Raw genomic sequence first — 21,824 nt, 5'->3', positions numbered from 1 at the left:
TTGGACAGTTTACGTGTTAAAAACTGCCTGAACGTCGCTCGGTCTCTGATGTGTGAGATTAACTCTTTAAACAGTCACACTAAGAAATGCAAATTATGATACAACATTATAAACCAACGAATATATAAACAAAACGCATTGATTTATGAAGAAAAAAGCATTTTCCCGTTAAAATGGTCAAGGTAAACTTTGTTATCCCCGAAGGTCAATTCGTTTTGCAGCAGGCAGAATGAGGACGGGGACAAGGACAGTCAAATTTACACAACACACAATAAAACAAAACACACTAACGGGAGTTACATTATGCTGTTTATGGGGCCAACGGTAGCAGGGACGGACGAGGACTCGTGTCTCATCGTCCTCCACCTCAGCAACAAGTATCTGCGACTGCAGTCGGCAGGAGCTGCGATGTTTGGACAGAGGACTACAATCAGCAGGAGCTGTGAGGTTCAGACAGAGGACTACAATCAGCAGGAGCTGTGAGGTTCAGACGGAGGACTACAATCAGCAGGAGCTGTGAGGTTCAGACGGAGGACTACAATCAGCAGGAGCTGTGAGGTTCAGACGGAGGACTACAATCAGCAGGAGCTGTGAGGTTCAGACGGAGGACTACAATCAGCAGGAGCTGTGAGGTTCAGACGGAGGGCTACAATCAGCAGGAGCTGTGAGGTTCAGACGGAGGACTACAATCAGCAGGAGCTGTGAGGTTCAGACGGAGGGCTACAATCAGCAGGAGCTGTGAGGTTCAGACGGAGGACTACAATCAGCAGGAGCTGTGAGGTTCAGACGGAGGACTACAATCAGCAGGAGCTGTGAGGTTCAGACGGAGGGCTACAATCAGCAGGAGCTGTGAGGTTCAGACGGAGGACTACAATCAGCAGGAGCTGTGAGGTTCAGACGGAGGACTACAATCAGCAGGAGCTGTGAGGTTCAGACGGAGGGCTACAATCAGCAGGAGCTGTGAGGTTCAGACGGAGGGCGACTACAGTTGGCAGGATGAACTGAGCTGTCTTCGAGGCTCTGGCTCGTTCAGACTTCTTCACAGTGTGTCCCAGTCTGTTCCTGTTTTTTAGGCTTAAAGACTCAAACCAGCAGATAAAGAAGCTTAAAACAGACTGAAGAATGAAACATTTCATGAAAGCGGTAAAAACACTGAAACAGACGCCGTCATCAGTGTCTTTGTCAGATATTTGTTCTGCACTGTGAAAACAGCAAAGGTCATATGATCTGAAAATCAAAGTAACTTTATACAATAAACACATAAAGATAAACATGACTAAATATTGTTTCTGTGTTGAGAGGATTTCCTCTGCAGAGATGAACTGAGTTGCCTTTTTAAGGTCATATTCTGACCTCTGACCTCTCCTGTCTTCAGGTGTTTTTTTTTGTCAGCTGGATGAATTCAGCCTGTCAGCCTGTGCAGAGTAAAAATACATTTATAATGAAGCTTTCAGTAATGTGCCTTCCTCCCATATTTTGGAAGAAATCAAGGTAATGAGCAACTCAAAAAAACAGCAAGAAATTAGTAAAAGTAGCCTCAGAAATTACCTGAAAATTAGCAACAAATGAAAAAAAGAAGAAGCAAAAACACACAAGGAAATGACCTGAAAAAGTACTGTGGCATAATTTTAATATGTGATCATGATAATATTAAGTATAGTTTTCTAGATTTTTTCCCGGGTATTTTTAATTATGTGTTTATCTTTATATATATCTACGAAATCCTACAGTGTTTGGGATATTTGTGTACATTTCGTGTTTTTGAGGGGAGAAATCAAAGCGGTTTGCTTTGGCTTCAAATGTGAAAATACTTGTGAAACGAGTCTTATTGCAGATTTCAAAGGCTTGAATAAAATAAAAATAAAAAAATGAATCTTTGCTGCAGTTTGATTGGCTCCTGTGATTACGTGATTTCAGTGAAAGTGAAAGTAAAACCAACAGACTGCTGCTGCTCCGGTGAGTACGCGAACATTTCAGCCCAGTAATCAAACAGAAATCAGGAAAGGGTTAAAGATCCGCGTGCTCTGACGGACTCAGGTGTATCCTGTATATACCCGATATCTACTTATAATAGATCCATGGTACATACGGCCTGTGATCTGCACATGATGTTTAACAACCTTTGAGTCTTCCTACAAAAACCGGGCAAGATAACAATGAGCAACCGAGCAAGTACCCAAAAATCAGCAAGACGTTATTAAAAAGTACAAAAAGATTACCTTAAAATCCGATTTTTAAAAAAGTTAAATACAGAACGAAACAAGACAACAGGGAATTGTCCTGGAAAAAAGGTGTTAAAAAATGATGATATTGTAACATCATTTTAAATATGTATTAATTTTCTCATTTTCATAGATGAGCTGTTGGCCTGGAAACTGACATGCAAACCCACTTTTCAATGGATTTTTAAATGGATTTGGTGCTTTTACTTTTAATACTTTAGCTTGAGCCAGCCCTGACTATAAGGAAAGTTCCCCGGCTGACTAGACCTATACCAGTCTCACTAGGGGCTGGTCCAAAAATAAGCCTGAGCCGGTCCTAACTGTGAGCTTTATCAAAAATAAGTGAGAGCACCTGTGTGGGTTTCCTCTGAGGATCTGTGTCTGTTCCTGTCTCCACAGAGTCCTCCTGATTAGCTGATCACAGACACTCAAACTGTCAACAACAACAACAACAACAACAACAACAACAACAACAGACTGTGAGCACGTTCAGTCTGCAGGAAGCTGCTGATCATGGCCTCAAGAAAAAGACGACATAGCATGTCCTCGCCTGCTTCTTTTTCTGAATTAATTAACAAACTCGATGACGGCGCAGCTTCATTCATCCACAAGTTTACCAGCAGCAAACAAGATATGCTCTCGATCGTGAGAGAGTTTGAGAAGGTCGCCGATGATGTGAGAAGGATGCAGCGGGAGACAGACACAGCCCGAACAGTCGGAGCTGTAGTCGCGGTCGGCTCCCTGGTTGCTGCTCCGTTCACAGGAGGGCTGAGCCTGCTCGCTGCAGAAGGAGGAGCTGCTGTTGTTGTTGGTGCCAATATCGTAAAAATGATAAAAGAGAAAGGGACTGTAGAAAAAGTAGAGAGGCTCGGGAAACGCTTCATGGAACTCGTTGAGCCGCTGAAGAGCAAAGTGACCGAAATAAGCGAGATGTGTGAAGAGCTGGAGGAACGATCGATTGGAAGTCAGGCCAAACGGGTGAAGTTAGACGTGGAGGAGTTTGGGTGGATTCTGGATCGAGTGTCCGAGCTGGCAAGAAGAACCAAAGAGGTCCGGACTGTCTTCATATTAGTGTGCAGTTTTATGGCGAACATGTGGGGGTTAATTTTGAGACTCATCAGAGTGACAGCGAGCACTGAAGACGATGAGAAGTTAATCGAGTCCATCCTCAAAGCAGCTGATCAGTGTCAGAAGGTCGTCACGGAGTGCGATCGGCTGAAGACGAAACTCGAAGTGTTTAGAGAACGTTAAAGATACGAACTGCAGTTTGAGGAAAAGCATCGTTCAGTCATGTCAGCATTTATCACCAGATCTGCAGTCTCATTTTAAATTTAGCTTTTCATCACAGATTTATGTAAATTGTTGATAAATGTAAATTATTGATATTTAGTAAATGTGTATAAAACTGAACGTGGAGCTGACTGTGTTTCCACTGAGTGATGTCATGTGACTTCTTGTCTGGTGACACATCCAGTAACCATGGCGACATGTTAAAAACATCAGCAGCTTCATTTCTATTGCTTCACTCTGGTGTTGTTAAATTAACATGGGTCCAAAATGAAGAGGAGAAGAGGAGCACAAAACTAACTGAAGCTCGTGAGCTTATGGACCAAGACGAAGAGTGGTTTAAAGAGCTGTAATCAAACGGATTTAATAAAGTCAAAGCTCTGATTCTCTGGATGGTGCTGCCGTGCTTTTCAACATTTGATGTTTTCCGTCTGTCCGTCTTATTCTTATCTCATAAAAACCTTTAAGGGATTTTCCTCAAATTTGGCATAAAGGTCCATTTGAAAAAGTGTGAGGCATGTGCCATTTTCTCTGCACTGAGGAGAGATTTATGTTTGTTATCTTGACTTTCGGGGAGGGGCGTACGACTTTAAACGTCTGTCACGTTTTCTTTAAAAATTACAAAAATGACAAAAATGACAAAAATTTGTTACAGCCAGAAAATGCAAAAAGAAAACATTATCGTAGGATTGTAAATGTTTGCCGGTCCTTGAGCACATTATGTGGGACTATCGCTTCTGTGAGAAGGAAAAACAAGATAAATCTGAACTTTAAAAAAAGATATTTTATCAAAAACAACTTTATTCTCAGTCTCATTTACAATTTTGGCATTTCTTTTCTTCAATCCTTTTGGGCAGTTTATTCCTTAAAAATGTTTTGGTGATTTTTTGTGTTGATATGGGTTTTTGTGTGTGTGTGTGTGTGTGTGTGTGTGTGTGTGTGTGTGTGTGTGTGTGTGTGTGTGTGTGTGTGTGTGTGTGTGTGGCCTCTTCTTTGGAAAATGATGTGCTTTTTTATTCTTTACATAATTTGGTGATTAATTGTCTTTTTAAAAATAGTGTTTTTTTTTCTTGTTGTCTTTTTGTCGGTTTTTAACATCTAACAGCTCATTGATGATGGAGGCAGATTCATGACTTTTCCATGAGTCCGTCCCCCTGCTGATAACTACAGAACAGTCCCTAAATCGACCCACAGTGAGAGTGTGGTTTGACTCCAGCAGGTGGCGCTAATGAAACATTTCGGCTGCCGTGTAAAACCAAAGGAGAAGAAGAAACCGATGCAGGAAGTGACGTCATCTGTAAACAGCAGCAGTTTTGGGGAAAAGCTTCAGTAAAGTTTCCTCAGATGTGCACGAGCTGCAGACTTCTTCATGAGTGTGCACGTGAGTTGCGCTGTAAATACACTTTGAGACGCAGACACCAGACTCCGTTTGCATTTCCTCTGAAGTTAAGTCCGCGCTGCGCGTCACACAGCGTCTAGCTAGAGACAAATTAACCCTTAAAAAGTGTGCGCGCGTGCGTGTCGATCAGCCGAGTCAACGCCGAATTAAAGTCACGGTGACGATGAATTATGTTTTACATGTTTAATCTGAATAATACCTGTTAAAGGAGGAAAAGTTTAAATTTAAAGACTTTCATGTGGAGATTCGCTGCAGCTGATCCTGGCTGACCCAGAGGACACGAAGTCCGTCCCTCGTGAGAGACACGAGGAGGCGTCAAAATATCCGACTATAATACACTGCTCAAAAAAATAAAGGGAACACTAAAATAACACATCCTAGATCTGAATGAATGAAATATTCTTATAAAATACTTTGTTCTTTACATAGTTGAATGTGCTGACATCAAAATCACACAAAAATTATCAACGGAAATCAAATTTGTTAACCCATGGAGGTCTGGATTTGGAGTCACACTCAAAATTAAAGTGGAAAAACACACTACAGGCTGATCCAGCTTTGATGTAATGTTAAAACAAGTCAAAATGCGGCTCAGTAGTGTGTGTGGCCTCCACGTGCCTGTATGACCTCCCTACAACGCCTGGGCATGCTCCTGGTGAGGTGGCGGTTGGTCTCCTGAGGGATCTCCTCCCAGACCTGGACTAAAGCATCCGCCAACTCCTGGACACCCTGTGGTGCGACGTGGCGTTGGTGGATGGAGCGAGACATGATGTCCCAGACGTGCTCAATTGGATTCAGGTCTGGGGAACGGCCGGGCCAGTCCATAGCATCGGTGCCTTTGTCTTGCAGGAACTGCTGACACACTGCAGCCACGTGATCTCTAGCATTGTCTTGCATTAGGAGGAACCCAGGGCCAACCGCGCCAGCATATGGTCTCACAAGGGGTCTGAGGATCTCATCTCGGTACCTAATGGCAGTCAGGCTACCTCTGGCGAGGACATGGAGGGCTGTGCGGCCCCCCCAAAGAAATGCCACCCCACACCATTACTGACCCACTGCCAAACCGGTCGTGCTGGAGGATGCTGCAGGCAGCAGAACGTTCTCACCGGCGTCTCCAGACTCTGTCACGTCTGTCACACGTGCTCAGTGTGAACCTGCTTTCATCTGTGAAGAGCACAGGGCGCCAGTGGCGAATTTGCCAATCTTGGTGTTCTCTGGCAAATGCCAAATGTCCCGCACGGTGCCGGGCTGTAAGCACAACCCCCACCTGTGCACGTCGGGCCCTCATACCACCCTCGTGGAGTCTGTTTCTGACCGTTTGAGCAGACACGTGCACATTTGTGGCCTGCCGGAGGTCATTTTGCAGGGCTCTGGCAGTGCTCCTCCTGTTCCTCCTTGCACAAAGGAAGAGGTAGCGGTCCTGCTGCTGGGTTGTTGCCCTCCTACGGCCTCCTCCACGTCCCCTGATGTACTGGCCTGTCTCCTGGTAGCGCCTCCGTGCTCCGGACACTACGCTGACAGACACAGCAAACCTTCTTGCCACAGCTCGCATTGATGGATGAGCTGCACTACCTGAGCCACCTGTGTGGGTTGGAGACTCCGTCTCATGCTACCACCAGAGTGAAAGCACCGCCAGCATTCAAAAGTGACCAAAACATCAGCCAGACAGCTGAGACGTGGTCTGTGGTCACCACCTGCAGAAACACTCCTTTACTGGGGGTGTCTTGCTAATTGCCTATAATTTCCACCTGTTGTCTATTCCAACAGCGTGTGACGTTGATTGTCGATCAGTGTTGCTTCCTCAGTGGACAGTTTGATTTCACAGAAGTGTGATTGACTTGGACTTACACTGTGTTGTTTAAGTGTTCCCTTTATTTTTTTGAGCAGTGTATAATATCGGAAACTATCACAGACTTAAATAATAATACCTGAAAATATGTCTCCTCTTCCCTTGCATAAAGAAATAATAAAAATGTATAATATTATAATTTTAAATAATTATAAGTCCATAATGTAATTTTCTAATATAAATAAAAAACTACTTACATAATTGTATAAGGTAAATTTATAATCGTATTACATTATAATATTTTTTTGTTTTTTTAATCATGGCACAATGCAATAATAACTTTTTAAAACAATATATCCTAATATCACTGCATCATGTCAGGGCGGGGCGATAAACCGATATCAATATCAATCGCAATATAACTTTTCCTCCATTGAAATATGAGACGTAGTCGATAGAACGCATTCCAGCCATGTCCACTCTGTCCTCATTCTCCATCGGTGTCTCTGAATGTCCACTCTGTCCTCATTCTCCATCGGTGTCTCTGAATGTCCACTCTGTCCTCATTCTCCATCGGTGTCTCTGAATGTCCACTCTGTCCTCATTCTCCATCGGTGTCTCTGAATGTCCACTCTGTCCTCATTCTCCATCGGTGTCTCTGAATGTCCACTCTGTCCTCATTCTCTGCTAATGTCTCCGCCGTCTCCCCCCTCCCTCCTTCTACTCTGTGTGTGTGTGACGGGGACATGATTAGAGGACATGATGAGAAGACATGATGAGGGGACACGATTAGAGGACATGATGAGAGGACATAATGAGAGGACAACATGTCCTCTCGATCCAATACCCACCCGCATCCTGCAGACCATCCTGCCCACGATCAAACCTGCAGTCACACACATTGTCAATTCCTCCCTAAAAACTGGCACTTTTCCTGCTACTTTTAAGCAAGCCCGTGTCACCCCACTGCTCAAAAAGCCTGATCTCAACCCCGCCCAGGTTGAAAACTACAGGCCAGTCTCACTTCTACCATTTCTGTTGAAAATACTGGAGCGGGCAGTATTTAACCAGGTCTCTGAACACTTGCGGAACAACAGCCTACTCGACTCCTTTCAGTCTGGCTTCAGGTGTGACCACTCCACTGAGACTGCACTCCTGTCAGTCACTGAGTCACTGAGACTGGCTCGAGCTGCTGGTCAATCCTCTGTCCTACTGCTGCTGGACCTGTCTGCTGCCTTTGACACGGTGAACCATCAAATCCTCCTCTCCACACTCTCTGAGCTCGGCATCTCAGGTTCTGTCCTATGGTGGTTCAAGTCCTACCTCACAGGCAGATCCTTCAGAGTGTCATGGCGAGGAGAGGTGTCTAGGTCACATGGCCTATCGACAGGGGTTCCTCAGGGGTCGGTGCTTGGTCCCCTACTCTTCTCTCTGTACACCACCTCGCTCGGTGCAGTGATCCGCTCCCACGGTTTCTCCTACCACTGCTATGCTGATGACACTCAGCTCTTCCTCTCCTTTCCACCTGATGACAGAACGGTCTCAGCTCGGATATCAGCGTGTCTGGCTGATATCTCCACATGGATGAAGGAACGCCACCTTCAGCTAAATCTGTCTAAGACTGAACTCATGGTCTTTCCAGCTTGTCCATCTGTTCAGCCTCGGATCAGTGTCCAACTAGACTCGAGCCTACTTGTGCCCACAAACTCAGCCAGAAACCTGGGTGTCATGATCGATGACCAGCTGACCTTTAAGGTTCATGTGGCCTCAGTTTCTCGGTCTTGCCGTTATGCCCTCTACAACATCAGGAAGATCAGACCCTTCCTGACCCAACGGGCCACACAGCTTCTGGTTCAGGCTCTTGTGATCTCACGCATTGACTACTGCAACTCTCTTCTGGCAGGCCTCCCTGCATGCTCATTTAAACCTCTTCAGATGATCCAGAACGCAGCAGCACGTCTGGTCTTCAACCAGCCCAAAACAGCACATGTCACCCCGCTGCTAATTTCTCTTCACTGGCTTCCAGTGGCAGCCAGGATCAAATTCAAAGCACTTCTCTTGGCTTCAAAACAATCACAAGAACTGTTCCAGCCTACCTGGAATCCCCGATCCAGGTCTACTCTCCTTCTCGCCCACTACGCTCTGCATGCGAAAGACGCCCGGTGCTTCCAGCCCAGCACGGCTCTAAATCTCTCGCCAGACTCTTCTCTTCTGTTGTTCCCAAATGGTGGAACAAACTTCCAAACTCTGTGCGATCTGCTGAGTCCCTTTCTACTTTAAAGAGACAATTGAAAACTCATTTGTTCCGAGAACACCTCGGCACTTAACCCGACTCTTCTCCTCTTTTCCCTTTGGGGTAAATTAAGTCAGAAGGTCCAAAACCCAGCACCTAATGATTATCTAGCACTGACAAAGTTGTGTGATGTTGTATGTTGACTGTCATCGTAAGTAGTGATACTGAGATTGTTGAATCTCAGATGCTGAGATCGCTACTGGTTATTACTTTGGTTTAAAAAAACAAACAAAAAAAAAACAAAAACGGGAGGGGGGCGGCTGTGCGGCACTTCTTCTGCCACTAGACGGCAATACCTGTGACCAATCATACCTGAAGCACTTTTTGCACTTACTAAGGGTTTTTTCCTTAAGTCTAAATTCTTGCTTGTGTTGTACGTCGCTTTGGATAAAAGCGTCTGCTAAATGAAACTGTAGAATTGTAGAATTGTAGAATGATGAGAGGATATGAGGACATGTGAAAAAGCACAAATTAAATGAATCTGTGCTCAGCACATCTCAGCCTTTCAGACCCTCAGGTGATGAAAAACACAAAAGAAGTTACGGTTATCGGTATCTGAGGAGCTGAAGTTATCGGTTTATCGGTTTATCTGTTGAAATAATCGTTATCGTGATCACTGGTTCTGATATCTTCATATCTCACTGAGGAGTCAAAGGAACCTTTAAGCTCCACAGAAATGCTGATTTGATGTTTATCGAGATAAATATCGATATCGACTGATATGAAAAAATTATCGTGATCAGACTTTTTTCCATATCGCCAAGCCCTTCATCGTGTAATGAAGTTGTATGTTATAATATAATTTTAAAAATGGTAACATAGTTGTATAATGCGATAATATTGTATAACGTAATCTAATTTAAAAGAAATGGTGATATAATGACAAAATGTAATTTTATAATGTCAAAATACAATTGAAAACTGTAGAATTTACCTTCTTTCTTTTTAAAAACTCATTTTGCAAAGCTGCTAAATTTACAGAACAGTTCTTGTCAAGTTGCTCACTACCTTTTTTACACATTAAAAAAAACAAAAAAACAATGGGCTGAGATTTCGAAGGCGTAAATACTCGTGAAGGCGTTTCTAAAAACAGCAGGAGAAAAGTGATGACGATCCAGGTTTAATGTGGATCAACGTTCAGCGTGTCGCGTCACAAACACCTTTAAAATAAACAGTCGTGACTTTGCAGTGAAGAGACGAGTGTGTGACGTGTAACGGTGTTGTTCTTCTTCAGGTGTGTGTGTTGTACTTCGCTAAGAGCGTGGAGCTGACAGGTGTGAAGGAGGAGGAGATCGTTGCCGTGCCGACGCCAATCAGCAGCCTCGATCTGTGGAGGCTGTTGCTACAGCGACACCCGAGGTACCGCCACGCGCTCGCCGTCATCACCACAAGGGCCGCTTCACACAGACAATAATTCAGATCCGACCTTCATGCGCTGACGTCGTCTTCATCGTGACGATGACTTTTATCGTTTTTATTCCAACTGAAGAACAAAATCTGAGATCAGGGTTCACGTTTTCTGTTCTCCAAACACACCGACAGACGGAGGAATTATCTTTTCATCTCCTCCGTCCGTCTCTGATGAAGCTGATCTCTCACTCACAGACTGACCCACGAACGGTTAAAAAACCTCACAGCTGCTGTAATGTCACATGTTTCATCTGTGTGTGTGTGTGTGTGTGTGTGTGTGTGTGTGTGTGTGCAGACTGGCCGTCCTGCAGGATCAGGTGGTGTTGGCGGTGCGTCAGCAGTACGTTGCCATCGGCGACCAAGTGGTGACTCTGGGAGACGGGGACGAGGTCGCCGTGGTGCCGCCGCTCAGCGGAGGATAAAGACAGAGGTGAGTGGACGTCCTCAGAGTCTCTGTCCTCAGGAGACAGACACCACCGTCCTGCTGCTGTCCTGCTAACCCTATAAAACAAGGGCAAAAAAGCCCAAAAAAGAATCGAAATTAAAAACCAAAAAAAAAGTTGTTTACAGTTAGCAGCTAACTCAAAGAAGACGAGCGGCCATAAACGTCCACAAACTGTAGATTGTTTAAATATCCAGCAATAATTTCTGTTTTTACAGTTTCTGGCTGATAAATGGTGTAAAATTAAAAAAAAGAAAAAAAGAAGAAAGAAAGAAATGGCAAAAAAAGATTTAAAAACCAAATAAAGCCAAATCAATAATTAAATCATTTCTTGAAGAAAGAGTAGCTTGCCCAAAAAAAAGGTAAGAAAAAAACATGATCAAAATTTTTGGTGGTCTGGTGTTTTGTCTCAGATGGCCGAGTCGGAGGAGCGCAGAGACGTCTTCAAGCTGAGCCGTGATTGGCTGTCTGTGCAGGAAGTGGTGGACGTGGTCGGCAGCTCTTCCTGTGGAGCCATTTCAGTTTTCATAGGTTCATATTTTATTTATTAACAGCAGCAGAAACACATCTGTCAGAACTACAAACACTTATTTTAAATGTAGAAAGACTTTAATAAACGTTTTCTTGTGTGCAGGAACGACCCGAGCGGACGAGGACGGCGGCAGGAAGGTGATTGGTCTGGAGTACGAGGCGTACGAGCTCATGGCCCAATCAGAGTTCAGGAAGCTGTGTGCCGACATCAGAGAGCGCTGGCCAACCGTGACGCACGTCTGTGTTCACCACCGGCTGGGGTCAGACCAATACATCGATCCATACATCTACCAAAACATCCGTCAATAAATCTGTCAATACATCCATCAAGACGTCAATCAATACATCTGCCAATGCATCCGTCAGTCGATTTATCAACATTTATCAAAACATCTTCCCATACTATCAATACATTCTATTATTATATGGCGGATCAGCTGTGACGAGGCTCAGTGATTGGCGGATCAGGTGCAGAAAGTGTGAATCACCTGTGAACTTCCTCTCTCAGGTGGGTAGCGGTGGGCGAGGCCAGTGTCGTCATGGCGATCTCGTCTCCTCACCGCCATGACGGGCAGCAGGCGATCCAGCACTGCATCACCGAGCTAAAGGCCAACGTCCCCATCTGGAAGAAGGTAAGAGAGCAGAAGAGTCAACACTGACTCCTGATCATGATGATGATTAGTACTGATCACTGTGTTATTGATTATTAATCAACAGGAAGTGTACGACACGCAGGAGGCCAGCTGGAAGGAGAACGCCGAGTGTTCGTGGTCCGCCCACAATAAACATGATCTGGTCACAGAGAACGCATGATTATCAATAAAAGAATGAATTTATTCATCAGTTTGTGTTTGTGGTGCCAATCAGCTACAGTCAGCGTCTGACTGTAACTTCTGACTGTAATGTCAGACTGTAACTTCTGACTGTACGTCTGACTGTAACTTTTGACTGTAACATCTGACTATAACTCCCGACTGTAACTCCTGACTGTAACTTTTGACTGTAACTCCTGACTGTACGTCTGACTGTAACTTCTGACTGTAACTCCTGACTGTAACTTCTGACTGTAACTCCCGACTGTAACTCCTGACTGTACGTCTGACTGTAACTTTTGACTGTAACATCTGACTGTAACATCTGACTGTAACTCCTGACTGTAACATCTGACTGTAACTCCCGACTGTAACTCCTGACTGTACGTCTGACTGTAACTTCTGACTGTAACATCTGACTGTAACTTCTGACTGTAACTCCTGACTGTAACTTCTGACTGTAACATCTGACTGTAACTTCTGACTGTACATCTGACTGTAACTCCTGACTGTAACTCCTGACTGTAACTTCTGACTGTAACTTTTGACTGTTACATCTGACTATAACTCCCGACTGTAACTCCTGACTGTAACTTTTGACTGTAACATCTGACTGTAACTCCTGACTGTAACATCTGACTGTAACTCCTGACTGTACGTCTGACTGTAACTTCTGACTGTAACTCCTGACTGTAACTTCTGACTGTAACTTCTGACTGTAACTCCTGACTGTAACTTCTGACTGTACATCTGACTGTAACTCCTGACTGTAACATCTGACTGTAACTCCCGACTGTAACTTCTGACTGTAACTTCTGACTGTAACATCTGACTGTAACTTCTGACTGTAACTCCTGACTGTAACATCTGACTGTAACTCCCGACTGTAACTTCCGACTGTACCTTCTGACTGTACGTCTGACTGTAACTTCTGACTGTAACTTCTGACTGTAACTCCTAACTGTAACTTCTGACTGTAACATCTGACTGTAACTTCTGACTGTACATCTGACTGTAACTCCTGACTGTACGTCTGACTGTAACTTTTGACTGTAACATCTGACTGTAACTCCTGACTGTAACATCTGACTGTAACTCCCGACTGTAACTTCTGACTGTACGTCTGACTGTAACTTCTGACTGTAACATCTGACTGTAACTCCTGACTGTAACATCTGACTGTAACATCTGACTGTACATCTGACTGTAACTCCTGACTGTACGTCTGACTGTAACTTCTGACTGTAACTCCTGACTGTACGTCTGACTGTAACTCCTGACTGTAACTCCTGACTGTAACATCTGACTGTAACTCCTGACTGTACGTCTGACTGTAACTTCTGACTGTAACTCCTGACTGTAACATCTGACTGTAATGTCTGACTGTAACTTCTGACTGTAATCTGGTTGTACATTTGTATGTCTGTCTGTCACGTCTGACTGTTACTCTGTCTGTAACATCTGATGGTTATGTCTGATGATGATGTCATTTCCATCATTATTATCACCACAATTATACTATTATTATTGTTATTATTATCATTATCATTGTTGTTGGTCATGGCCCACCGCAGCTGACACGTGACTCTGCTCCTGAAAAGGTAAACAAATAAAGAAAACGTTTTTAAATTTTTTCACGTTAATTGACTTCCACTCAATTTAAAGAAAGCTTTTATTGTGAAGTTGAGCGGAAGTGGCGTGCCTGCTGTTGCTACCCAGCGGTCCGTCCCCCCTCCCCTCCTCCCCGCTCCCGGTGGTCAGCTGACCGTCGGACGGTCTGGTGACTGTCAAACCCGTGAAGCTCGCACCGTGACCCGGACACACCAGCAGGCCGAGGCCGGTCCCCGTGTGTGCCCCGCTCCCGGAGCTCCTTCCCCGGACTGGTTCCCGAACGCCCCCCGCTGTCTGTGAGCCGGAGGCCGGATCGTCGCCCGGAAACAAGCCGAGCTCGTCCCGGCCGGAGTCGGATTGTGTCGCAGCGTGTCGGCCGGTCGGTCAGCGGGAGTGCCCCCGGCCGGCGGAGCGCCATGGCCGCGCTGGAGCTCGCCATGCAGGGCCTGGCCGTGTTCGGCTTCCTGCTGTTCTTCGTGCTGTGGCTGATGCACCTCATGTCCATCATCTATGTGTAAGCTCCGCGGCTAGGCTAACGGCTAGCGCTCCGTTAGCCGAACGGCGCCGCTCTCTGCGCCCGTTTCCTCTTATTTCTTTGTTTCTGTGGACATTAGACACTAAAATAACGCCGGCTCCGTCTCTCACCGGGGCTCCGAACCGCCGACAGCCGGGAAAACCTCCGTGTGTGAGCGGTTTCTGTTGGGCGTTTTCCTGGTCAACCGGTAGCCGGTTAGCCGTGCAGGTAGCTCCGCTCCCGCAGGAGGAATTTCTGATAAAAACATTAAGAATCTCACAGCGGGGCCAGTTCATATAACCGGCGGGAGTCTGGTTATTTAACCCGCCGATCGTCGGTCGGACTCTGTTCCGTCGCGGTTCGGTGGTGTCATCTGTACTAATTTCCCGTTTCCTCTGTTAACGCCAAATCGCCTTTAAAAACGCGGAGATTTAATAAAGTTTCGCTCTGCGGCTGTTTCTGTCGCGTGGTCTGAAGAAGAAAAGAGCGTCTCTTAACGTGGCACGGGCCGCTCTTAAACTCGGCTTTATTCTGACACCCGTAGTGTTGCGTAATCGCACACATTTCAAGGTTTTGAATGAATTTCACCAGATTCGTACGGCCGTGGAAAACCTGGAAGAGTAATGGAATATGTTGATAGCAATTTCCAGACCTGGAAACGTTTTGAAAAGCTTAATATACTCTGAAAATTTTGTAAAAGTTATGAAAGTCTGTTCCACGAACCTGAATAGTGAGACTTAGTGTGTTCTTGGACTGTAGGAAATAAAAAATAACATTGAAAAGAGATGATTTCTGTTTTACAGCTTCTAGCTGTGATAAATGGGGTCATTTTGGGAAGAAAATTTCCAAAATGTTGTTTGTTTGTACAAAAATAAAACAAAATAAATAATGTTTTCTCTAAAAAGTTGTTTCTTCAGAAATCATCAAAAAAAATTTAATTGCCAAAATGTTTTAAATAAAAGAGCTCCATTAAAATATTTTTAAAAAATCATCCAATTTTTCTAAAAAGTCAATTGCAAAAAAAAAAAGTTTTGAGGAAAAAAATATCCAGATTCTTTAAAGAAAACATGCTTTCCAAACCCACGGGCTGTGGGCATGTTTTCGTTAGTAGAGGTGACACAAGTGAATCATGGGCTTTTAGAAATGAGAGCGCAGAGACGTATGCAGCCCTAAACTGAACCACGTTTCCACGGATCCTTAAAAAGTCTTCAAAGGTGCCAAATTCACAAATCTAAAAAAATCACCTGAAGCTGCAGGAGCTCGGGTTTCAGGCTGCAGAGTTCACAGGGAGAGAAAAGTTCTGTTCATGTTTTAGCCCATGTCCATATGGAGACGAGTTTAGGTGTATCCACAAAAGTTTTTTATCGTATGGACATTTGGTCCACGTTGAACCGGCGTTTTGGGAGCCTGGATACACTATTTTTTAAACTGGGTCCCAGAGTGAACAAATCTGGAGACGCCGCTCTTGCGTTTCCATGTTTACAACCCATACGTATGTTTCCTGGACAGATGATGCCATAGCCCCACCTCCCCCTTCACCCGCATGCGCTAACCCCGCCAACAACAACGACAACAATGGCGGATTACAGAGTTGCGTTGGCGCTGCAGAAGCTACTGAGCGAGATATGGCTTTTACAGCGAAATCTCCTGCGCCACACAAATGTCTCCTTTCTAGCTCGATTCGTATTTTCGGCCATCTTCTTCTTCGTGTGTTTGTTTACATCGCATGAGTTTCATGCACACGCTTCATGTCCTATGCTCTGTTTTTGGTGTATTTCTGTGGCAGCCTTACAGCGCCACTTACAGGCCTGGCATATATACTACAGCGTTTTCTGTGGTTTTGTGTGGACACACATTTCTTGAGACAATTCCATGTTTACGGAAGACTTTTTTAAAATGAAAAAGAAATCGATCGTTTCCGTCTCTGTGTGGACATGGCTTTAGTCCTCCTGATCACCTCTTGAAATATGTGACTGACACATCACAAATTAATTAAACTTTAGATGAGATTAATCTAGCGGGGAACCAGTTTAAAAACATCTAAAGTCAGACTAAAGAGGTCTGATGTGTTTTGATGAAAAAGAAAAACATTTGTTGGAGGAGCGTTTGGTGTTTTCCTGTAGTTTTCCTGTGTTTTCGGGCTTTTCATCGGCACTTTGGGCCGCACTAAGTCAAGCCGAGTCAAGCCAAACCAACATGTGTGGAAAAGGGCTGTTAGTCGCTTCTGATCTGGTTTCTGACCTCTGACCTTTTTGTCTCGTTCAGGCGTCTCCACCTCCACAAGAAAAGGTCGGAGGTCAAGCAGCAGTTTGTGCAGCTGGCGGGAGTTTCTCTGCTGAAGCCGTTGAAGGGTGTCGACCCGAACCTGATCTCCAACCTGGAGACATTTTTTACACTGGATTATCCCGAGGTGACCCTTAACTAACGCACCCAGCTAACAAACGCCTACTACCATCCTAACATTTGACTGCCGTCCAAATACGCCCCACTGCCCACATCTACAACTGCCATCTCACCACCTGATTACCATCCCTACGCCCTGACTACCTTCGCACTTCCCAACTACCTTCGGACTCTCCCGACTACCTTCGGACTCTTTCGACTACCTTCGCACTACCCGACTACCTTCGGACTCGTTTGACTACCTTCGGACTCTCCCGACTACGTTCTCACTTCCCGACTACCTCCGCGCTGCTCCAACTATCATCCCACCGCCTGACTTAACTTCGCACTGCCCCCTCTGCTATCCCACTTTTCCAGTTTTTCAGTGAGGGATTTTCAAAGTGACTTGTTCTTTTGTCTGCAGTACGAGATCCTGCTGTGCGTTCAGGATCAAGATGATCCAGCTGTTGACGTCTGTAAAAAATTGTTGGGCAAATATCCCAACGTAGACGCTCGATTGTTCATCGGTGAGAAAAGACTTCTGCTGTTTGTTTTATTGTTTGATTTATTCATGTTGTGTTTAGGCGACGAGTTATTCGGTGCTTTTGTTCTCTTGTAGTGACCAGCTTCATCTAATGACATGGAGCTTATGTTTTTAGTCCTTCTAGCGTGTGTTGTTTTTTGGTTTCAGGGGGGAAGAAAGTTGGAATTAACCCCAAGATCAACAACCTGATGCCGGGGTACGAAGGAGCCAAATATGGCCTGGTCTGGATCTGTGACAGCGGCATCAGAGGTCAGTGGAGTCACTTTATCTCCAACACACAAGCTTCAATGCTAATGCTAACTCTGTGTGTGTGTGTGTGTGTGTGTGTGGCCCAGTGAAACCCGACACCCTGACAGATATGACCAATCAGATGACGGAGAAGGTGGGATTGGTCCATGGGTTGCCTTATGTTGCCGACCGCCAAGGCTTCGCCGCCACACTGGAGCAGGTAAGCCTAATAAGCCAACAAGCTAACGTTGTGCTAACACCGCTAACTGGTTTCCAGCTGTGACACAATAGAAACTTTTAGTGGTGGCCGTGGACGATGCTAATGTCGTGTCATGCTATTTAGCAGTAGCCTCTGAAGCTAATGTGATACAGATGGAGTTTTAAAAGCTTTTTTTTTATATAGCTGTCAGTGCTAACAATGCTAATACCTGTATTTTCTGATTTAATTACAGTTCCGTTTGTATTGGATGCTAACATGATAACTTCCAGCTGTCGTACTAACTAATGCTAAATCTATCTTTGTCATTCCAATAGCTAATGCTAACCTCACTTCCACATAATGCTAACCTGTTGTCAGGTTTATTTCGGGACGTCCCACCCTCGCTCCTACATCTCGGCTAACGTGACGGGCATAAAGTGTGTGACGGGGATGTCGTGTCTGATGAGGAAAGACGTGCTGGATCAGGCCGGCGGTCTGGTCGCCTTCGCTCAGTACATCGCCGAGGATTACTTCATGGCCAAAGCCATCGCTGACAGGTTAGCACGTTAGCACATTAGCATTATCGCCAGTGGAGTCGTGTGGAAATGAAACTGTTAACTGATTTGCGTCTGTCTCCGCAGAGGCTGGAAGTTCGCCATGGCGACGCAGGTGGCGCTGCAGAACTCTGGGTCGTACTCCATTGGCCAGTTCCAGTCCCGCATGATCAGGTGACCTCACTGCTCCTCATCTGATTGGCCAATTTATTGTTCACGTGAAAAAAAACGTTTTCTTTAATTTTTACCTATTATGTATTTATGTGATGTTTTAAATTGATGATTTCATTATATTATGTCAAACTTATTATATTCTATTACTTTTCATTCTGATTACATTATAAATCTACATTTAACAATGTTATGTTGTATTAAGTTGTATTTTATTAACGACACTTATTATTATTATATTACATTATATTATGTTATATTATACAAATCTTCATTTAACAATGTTCTGTGTGTGTGTGTGTGTGTGTGTGTGTGTGTGTGTGTGTGTGTGTGTGTGTGTGTGTGTTCAGGTGGACGAAGCTGCGGATCAACATGCTTCCTGGCACGGTGCTGGAGCCCGTCTCCGAGTGCTTCCTGGCGAGCCTCATCATTGGCTGGGCTGCTCATTACATGTTCAGGTGGGCAGCCAATGTAGACGTGTACGTGTGTGTGTGCGTGTGTGTGTGTATTTATATATATATAGTCATCAGAGTTTTTTCAGACGATTTTCTGTGCACGTGAAAAGTCACATTTTGTCTTTATGTCATTTATTATTTTTTGTTGAACTGTTTATAAAATGCATTATAATGTGATGTGTGTGTCAGTTGATTAAAACGTAAAGGTGTGACGTGTTTCAGGTGGGACATGATGGTCTTCTTCATGTGTCACTGTCTCGCCTGGTTTATATCTGACTACATCCAGCTGACCGGAGTTCAGGTATGCACATTCAGCATAATTATAGTTTTTTAGTAATCAAATTTCGAACTGAAATATTGATTCTGTTCACTGAAATCAGATTCAGACGGAGATGTTAGCACAGACTTTTATTTTGAAAGGGTCTCCTCCAGTTCAGTCAGAAATCAAATTTTTATGTTTTGGATTTGTGTTTGGATACCATATATTTACACAGCTTTATTTTGGCTTTTAAAAAGTTGAGAAATAATTTAAACAAATTAAAAAAAACAACAAACAAACTGTTGTATTTTAAAATAACAACATTTTTTAAAAGACGGAAAAAATGGCCAAAACGTTTTCTCCTAAAATAGTACAAAAAAGTTCTTTAAAAATCTAAACATAAAGTCATTTTACTCAAACGTAGAAAGAAGTGAAAAAAAGCCAAATTTGTTTCAGATAAGACGCCTGTAGAGGGCATGTACTCACCAAAAAACCCTCCGTAACATTTATCCAAACTACAGACACTTAAAGTTGTCTGCTTCTCTCCTCAAGCCAAAATAAAAGCATCTGTCCCCCCACATGCCCCCCCTTTTTTACACCCCCCTCCCCTCTCATAAATAACAAACAGTCCCTAAGTTACATTTAAATATTCAGATCTGAATTTATTATTTTTTAAATAAAATATATTTAAAAAGCTGTTTTATAATAATGAAAAAGAAGCGATGAGGAGCATCGATGGTCGTTTCAGAGAATGTTTGGTCTTTAAAATCTGACTCAAAGTCCTGGAAAGTTTTGGAAAAAATGTCTGAACCCTGTAAAAGTTGTTGTTGTTGTTGTTGTTGTTGCTGCTGCTGCTGCTGACGGCTGGCGTGGCGGTGCAGGGCGGCCCGCTGTGCTTCTCGAAGCTGGACTTTGCGGTGGCGTGGTTCATCAGAGAGTCGATGGCCGTGCAGATCTTCCTGTCGGCTCTGTGGGACCCCACCATCAGCTGGAGGACCGGACGCTACCGGCTGCGCTGCGGCGGCACCGCCGAGGAGATCCTCGATGTGTAGTTACCACGGCAACCGGCCGCCCCTTCCCCCTCCTCCTCTTCATTATGATGGCGGTGACCGGGAGGAGAGAAAGAGACTGATGTTTGTTTTTGTTTTTTTATCAGAAGAACTGAAGAGTGTGTTTGTTTAAGTGTGTGTGTGTGTGTGTGTGTGTGTGTGTGTGTGTGTTTTTAACTATTTATGTTTCTTTGGTGCTAAAACTGAACGACGCCAGAACAAGCCAATGAGAGCGCAGGAATGAAGGATGAAAAAAACAAAAAAAGGAGGAAAAGAAATCAGGAGGGAGTGATACATCGCACTGAATCGTCTGATCTTCGATGGACCAATCAGGAGAGGGCAGTCTCGGTCCTCTGTCCTGATTGGCTCCTGACACTTTAATAATAAAGAGAGTAAACAAACTGTGACTGAATCAGAGACGTGAGCAGAGTTCAGACAGGAAGCCGCCGTTCGCTTCAGTCATCATCGTTTTACGTTATTCCCCTCACGTTTTTTTTATCGATATTTTTGGGCCAAAAAAAACTAGAAGACAAAAAAGCTGAAAAAAAACAGCTTCTGTCAACTGTTTGAAGCGTTCACAAAAAATATGCAGACGTGGTCTGGTCCCGCAGCCTCATCAGCTGATCCACAGGTCAGACTGTGATTGGTTGGCTCACAGGGCTGGCGGTTACTGATTGGTCAAACAGGTGAAGCCCCGCCCCTTCTGGTCCACCAGGAAATCTCTTAATATTTTAAAAAATGTGACGATTTCAAGATTTAAGTCTCGTAGTTAAATAATAATGAAAGTGGTCGGATGAGTGTTGTGGATACAAACGAACTCCAGGAGACAAAAAATGTCGTGATTATGAAAGTTTACAAGAAATGAATCTTTGTGGGAACCTTTTCAGTCATAAAATCATTAACCTTAAATTATACTTCAGCACAAACTCATAATTACGACATTATTGATTTTATGAAAACAAAATCAGAATTTCAACAAAAATGTGATAATTACGAGATTTTTGTCTCGTAGCAAAAAAACCCAAAAAATCAAAACAGTCGTAGTTATGAAACAATTTCCAGAAGATTATAGATCTGAAGCGCGAGTCACAAAAGTCTTTATTCTTTTTCTTTGAACGACATTAAAAGTCGAGTTGACACTGAACGGATCGGCCAATGACATCAGAGGTGTTTTTTATTTATTGCTAAATAACTTTTCTGTTTTTTTATATGAATTGTTAACTTTGACCCCGACAAAAAAAAAACAACAAAAAGAGCGTTGGCATGGAGCACTGACTGAACTTGAAAAACTGACGTTTTCACGGTCGCGACATTTCATCACAAAAACACAGAAACATAAAAAATGACCGAAAATCACAGACGGACGGACCAAATCATCAAATTCAAAAACACATTTCTGAACTTTGAGTCTGAACACTGAACACTGTGTGTGTGTGCGTTTGTGTGTGTGTGCGTGCGTTTGTGTGTGTGTGCGTGCGTTTGTGTGTGTGTGTGTGTGTGTGTGTGTGTGCGTGCGTGCGTTTGTGTGTGCGTGCGTAAGCCGTGCCGCTTCACTGTTAGCTGTTAGCTGTTAGCATAGCCGCGGGGGGTTTGGTTGATGACGTCATCTGTGAGTCGGACGAGCCCCCTCGCGGTTGTCCAATAGGATCGTTAGGATTGTCGTTGTTTGTTTA

At 44.2% G+C, this 21,824-nt stretch overlaps 4 protein-coding genes across 4 annotated transcripts in view; all 4 read left to right on the top strand.

Annotated features, from left to right (window-relative positions):
* The first annotated feature begins 13 nt into the window (after positions 1-13).
* Positions 14-3,900, top strand: LOC121960290 (uncharacterized). The gene has a single exon (XM_088070768.1). The coding sequence runs from the start codon at positions 2,736-2,738 to the stop codon at positions 3,471-3,473; it is 738 nt and encodes a 245-aa protein (XP_087926894.1). The 5' UTR covers positions 14-2,735; the 3' UTR covers positions 3,474-3,900.
* An 839-nt stretch (positions 3,901-4,739) lies between these two features.
* On the top strand, positions 4,740-10,830 carry LOC148186258 (molybdopterin synthase sulfur carrier subunit). The gene is made up of 3 exons (XM_088070770.1): positions 4,740-4,890; positions 10,225-10,349; positions 10,696-10,830. The coding sequence occupies exons 1-3, from the start codon at positions 4,879-4,881 to the stop codon at positions 10,820-10,822; spliced, it is 264 nt and encodes an 87-aa protein (XP_087926896.1). The 5' UTR covers positions 4,740-4,878; the 3' UTR covers positions 10,823-10,830.
* Positions 10,831-11,255: 425 nt separating this feature from the next.
* mocs2 (molybdenum cofactor synthesis 2) lies at positions 11,256-12,216 on the top strand. The gene is made up of 4 exons (XM_042516742.2): positions 11,256-11,373; positions 11,477-11,633; positions 11,882-12,005; positions 12,091-12,216. The coding sequence occupies exons 1-4, from the start codon at positions 11,256-11,258 to the stop codon at positions 12,184-12,186; spliced, it is 495 nt and encodes a 164-aa protein (XP_042372676.1). The 3' UTR covers positions 12,187-12,216.
* A 1,712-nt stretch (positions 12,217-13,928) lies between these two features.
* The window catches only part of ugcg (UDP-glucose ceramide glucosyltransferase), an 8,006-nt gene continuing 110 nt past the window's right edge, over positions 13,929-21,824 (top strand). Inside the window, exons 1-10 of the mRNA XM_088070766.1 lie at positions 13,929-14,310; positions 16,576-16,720; positions 17,117-17,219; positions 17,384-17,485; positions 17,572-17,684; positions 18,042-18,220; positions 18,305-18,391; positions 18,739-18,846; positions 19,066-19,144; positions 19,984-21,824. The exon at positions 19,984-21,824 is cut by the window's right edge and continues 110 nt beyond it. Coding sequence (XP_087926892.1) covers positions 14,213-14,310; positions 16,576-16,720; positions 17,117-17,219; positions 17,384-17,485; positions 17,572-17,684; positions 18,042-18,220; positions 18,305-18,391; positions 18,739-18,846; positions 19,066-19,144; positions 19,984-20,154 — 1,185 coding nt within the window. The 5' untranslated portion in view covers positions 13,929-14,212 and the 3' untranslated portion in view covers positions 20,155-21,824. The remainder of the gene's footprint in view (positions 14,311-16,575; positions 16,721-17,116; positions 17,220-17,383; positions 17,486-17,571; positions 17,685-18,041; positions 18,221-18,304; positions 18,392-18,738; positions 18,847-19,065; positions 19,145-19,983) is intronic.

This window comes from Plectropomus leopardus, chromosome 20, assembly GCF_026936395.1.
Source record: "Plectropomus leopardus strain MGB_pleo_1.0 chromosome 20, ASM2693639v1, whole genome shotgun sequence".
Taxonomy (NCBI): domain Eukaryota; kingdom Metazoa; phylum Chordata; class Actinopteri; order Perciformes; family Serranidae; genus Plectropomus; species Plectropomus leopardus.
This window is presented reverse-complemented; position numbering and strand designations above follow the sequence as displayed.

Bases quoted from the DNA above. Each gene is read 5' to 3' on its own strand.
- LOC121960290 (XM_088070768.1), top strand. From the start codon at position 2,736: ATGGCCTCAAGAAAAAGACGACATAGCATGTCCTCGCCTGCTTCTTTT.
- LOC148186258 (XM_088070770.1), top strand. The intron at 10,350-10,695 runs GTACCGCCACGC...GTGTGTGTGCAG, and splicing joins TTGCTACAGCGACACCCGAG to ACTGGCCGTCCTGCAGGATC.
- mocs2 (XM_042516742.2), top strand. From the start codon at position 11,256: ATGGCCGAGTCGGAGGAGCGCAGAGACGTCTTCAAGCTGAGCCGTGAT. The intron at 11,634-11,881 runs GTCAGACCAATA...TTCCTCTCTCAG, and splicing joins TGTGTTCACCACCGGCTGGG to GTGGGTAGCGGTGGGCGAGG. The intron at 12,006-12,090 runs GTAAGAGAGCAG...ATTAATCAACAG, and splicing joins ACGTCCCCATCTGGAAGAAG to GAAGTGTACGACACGCAGGA.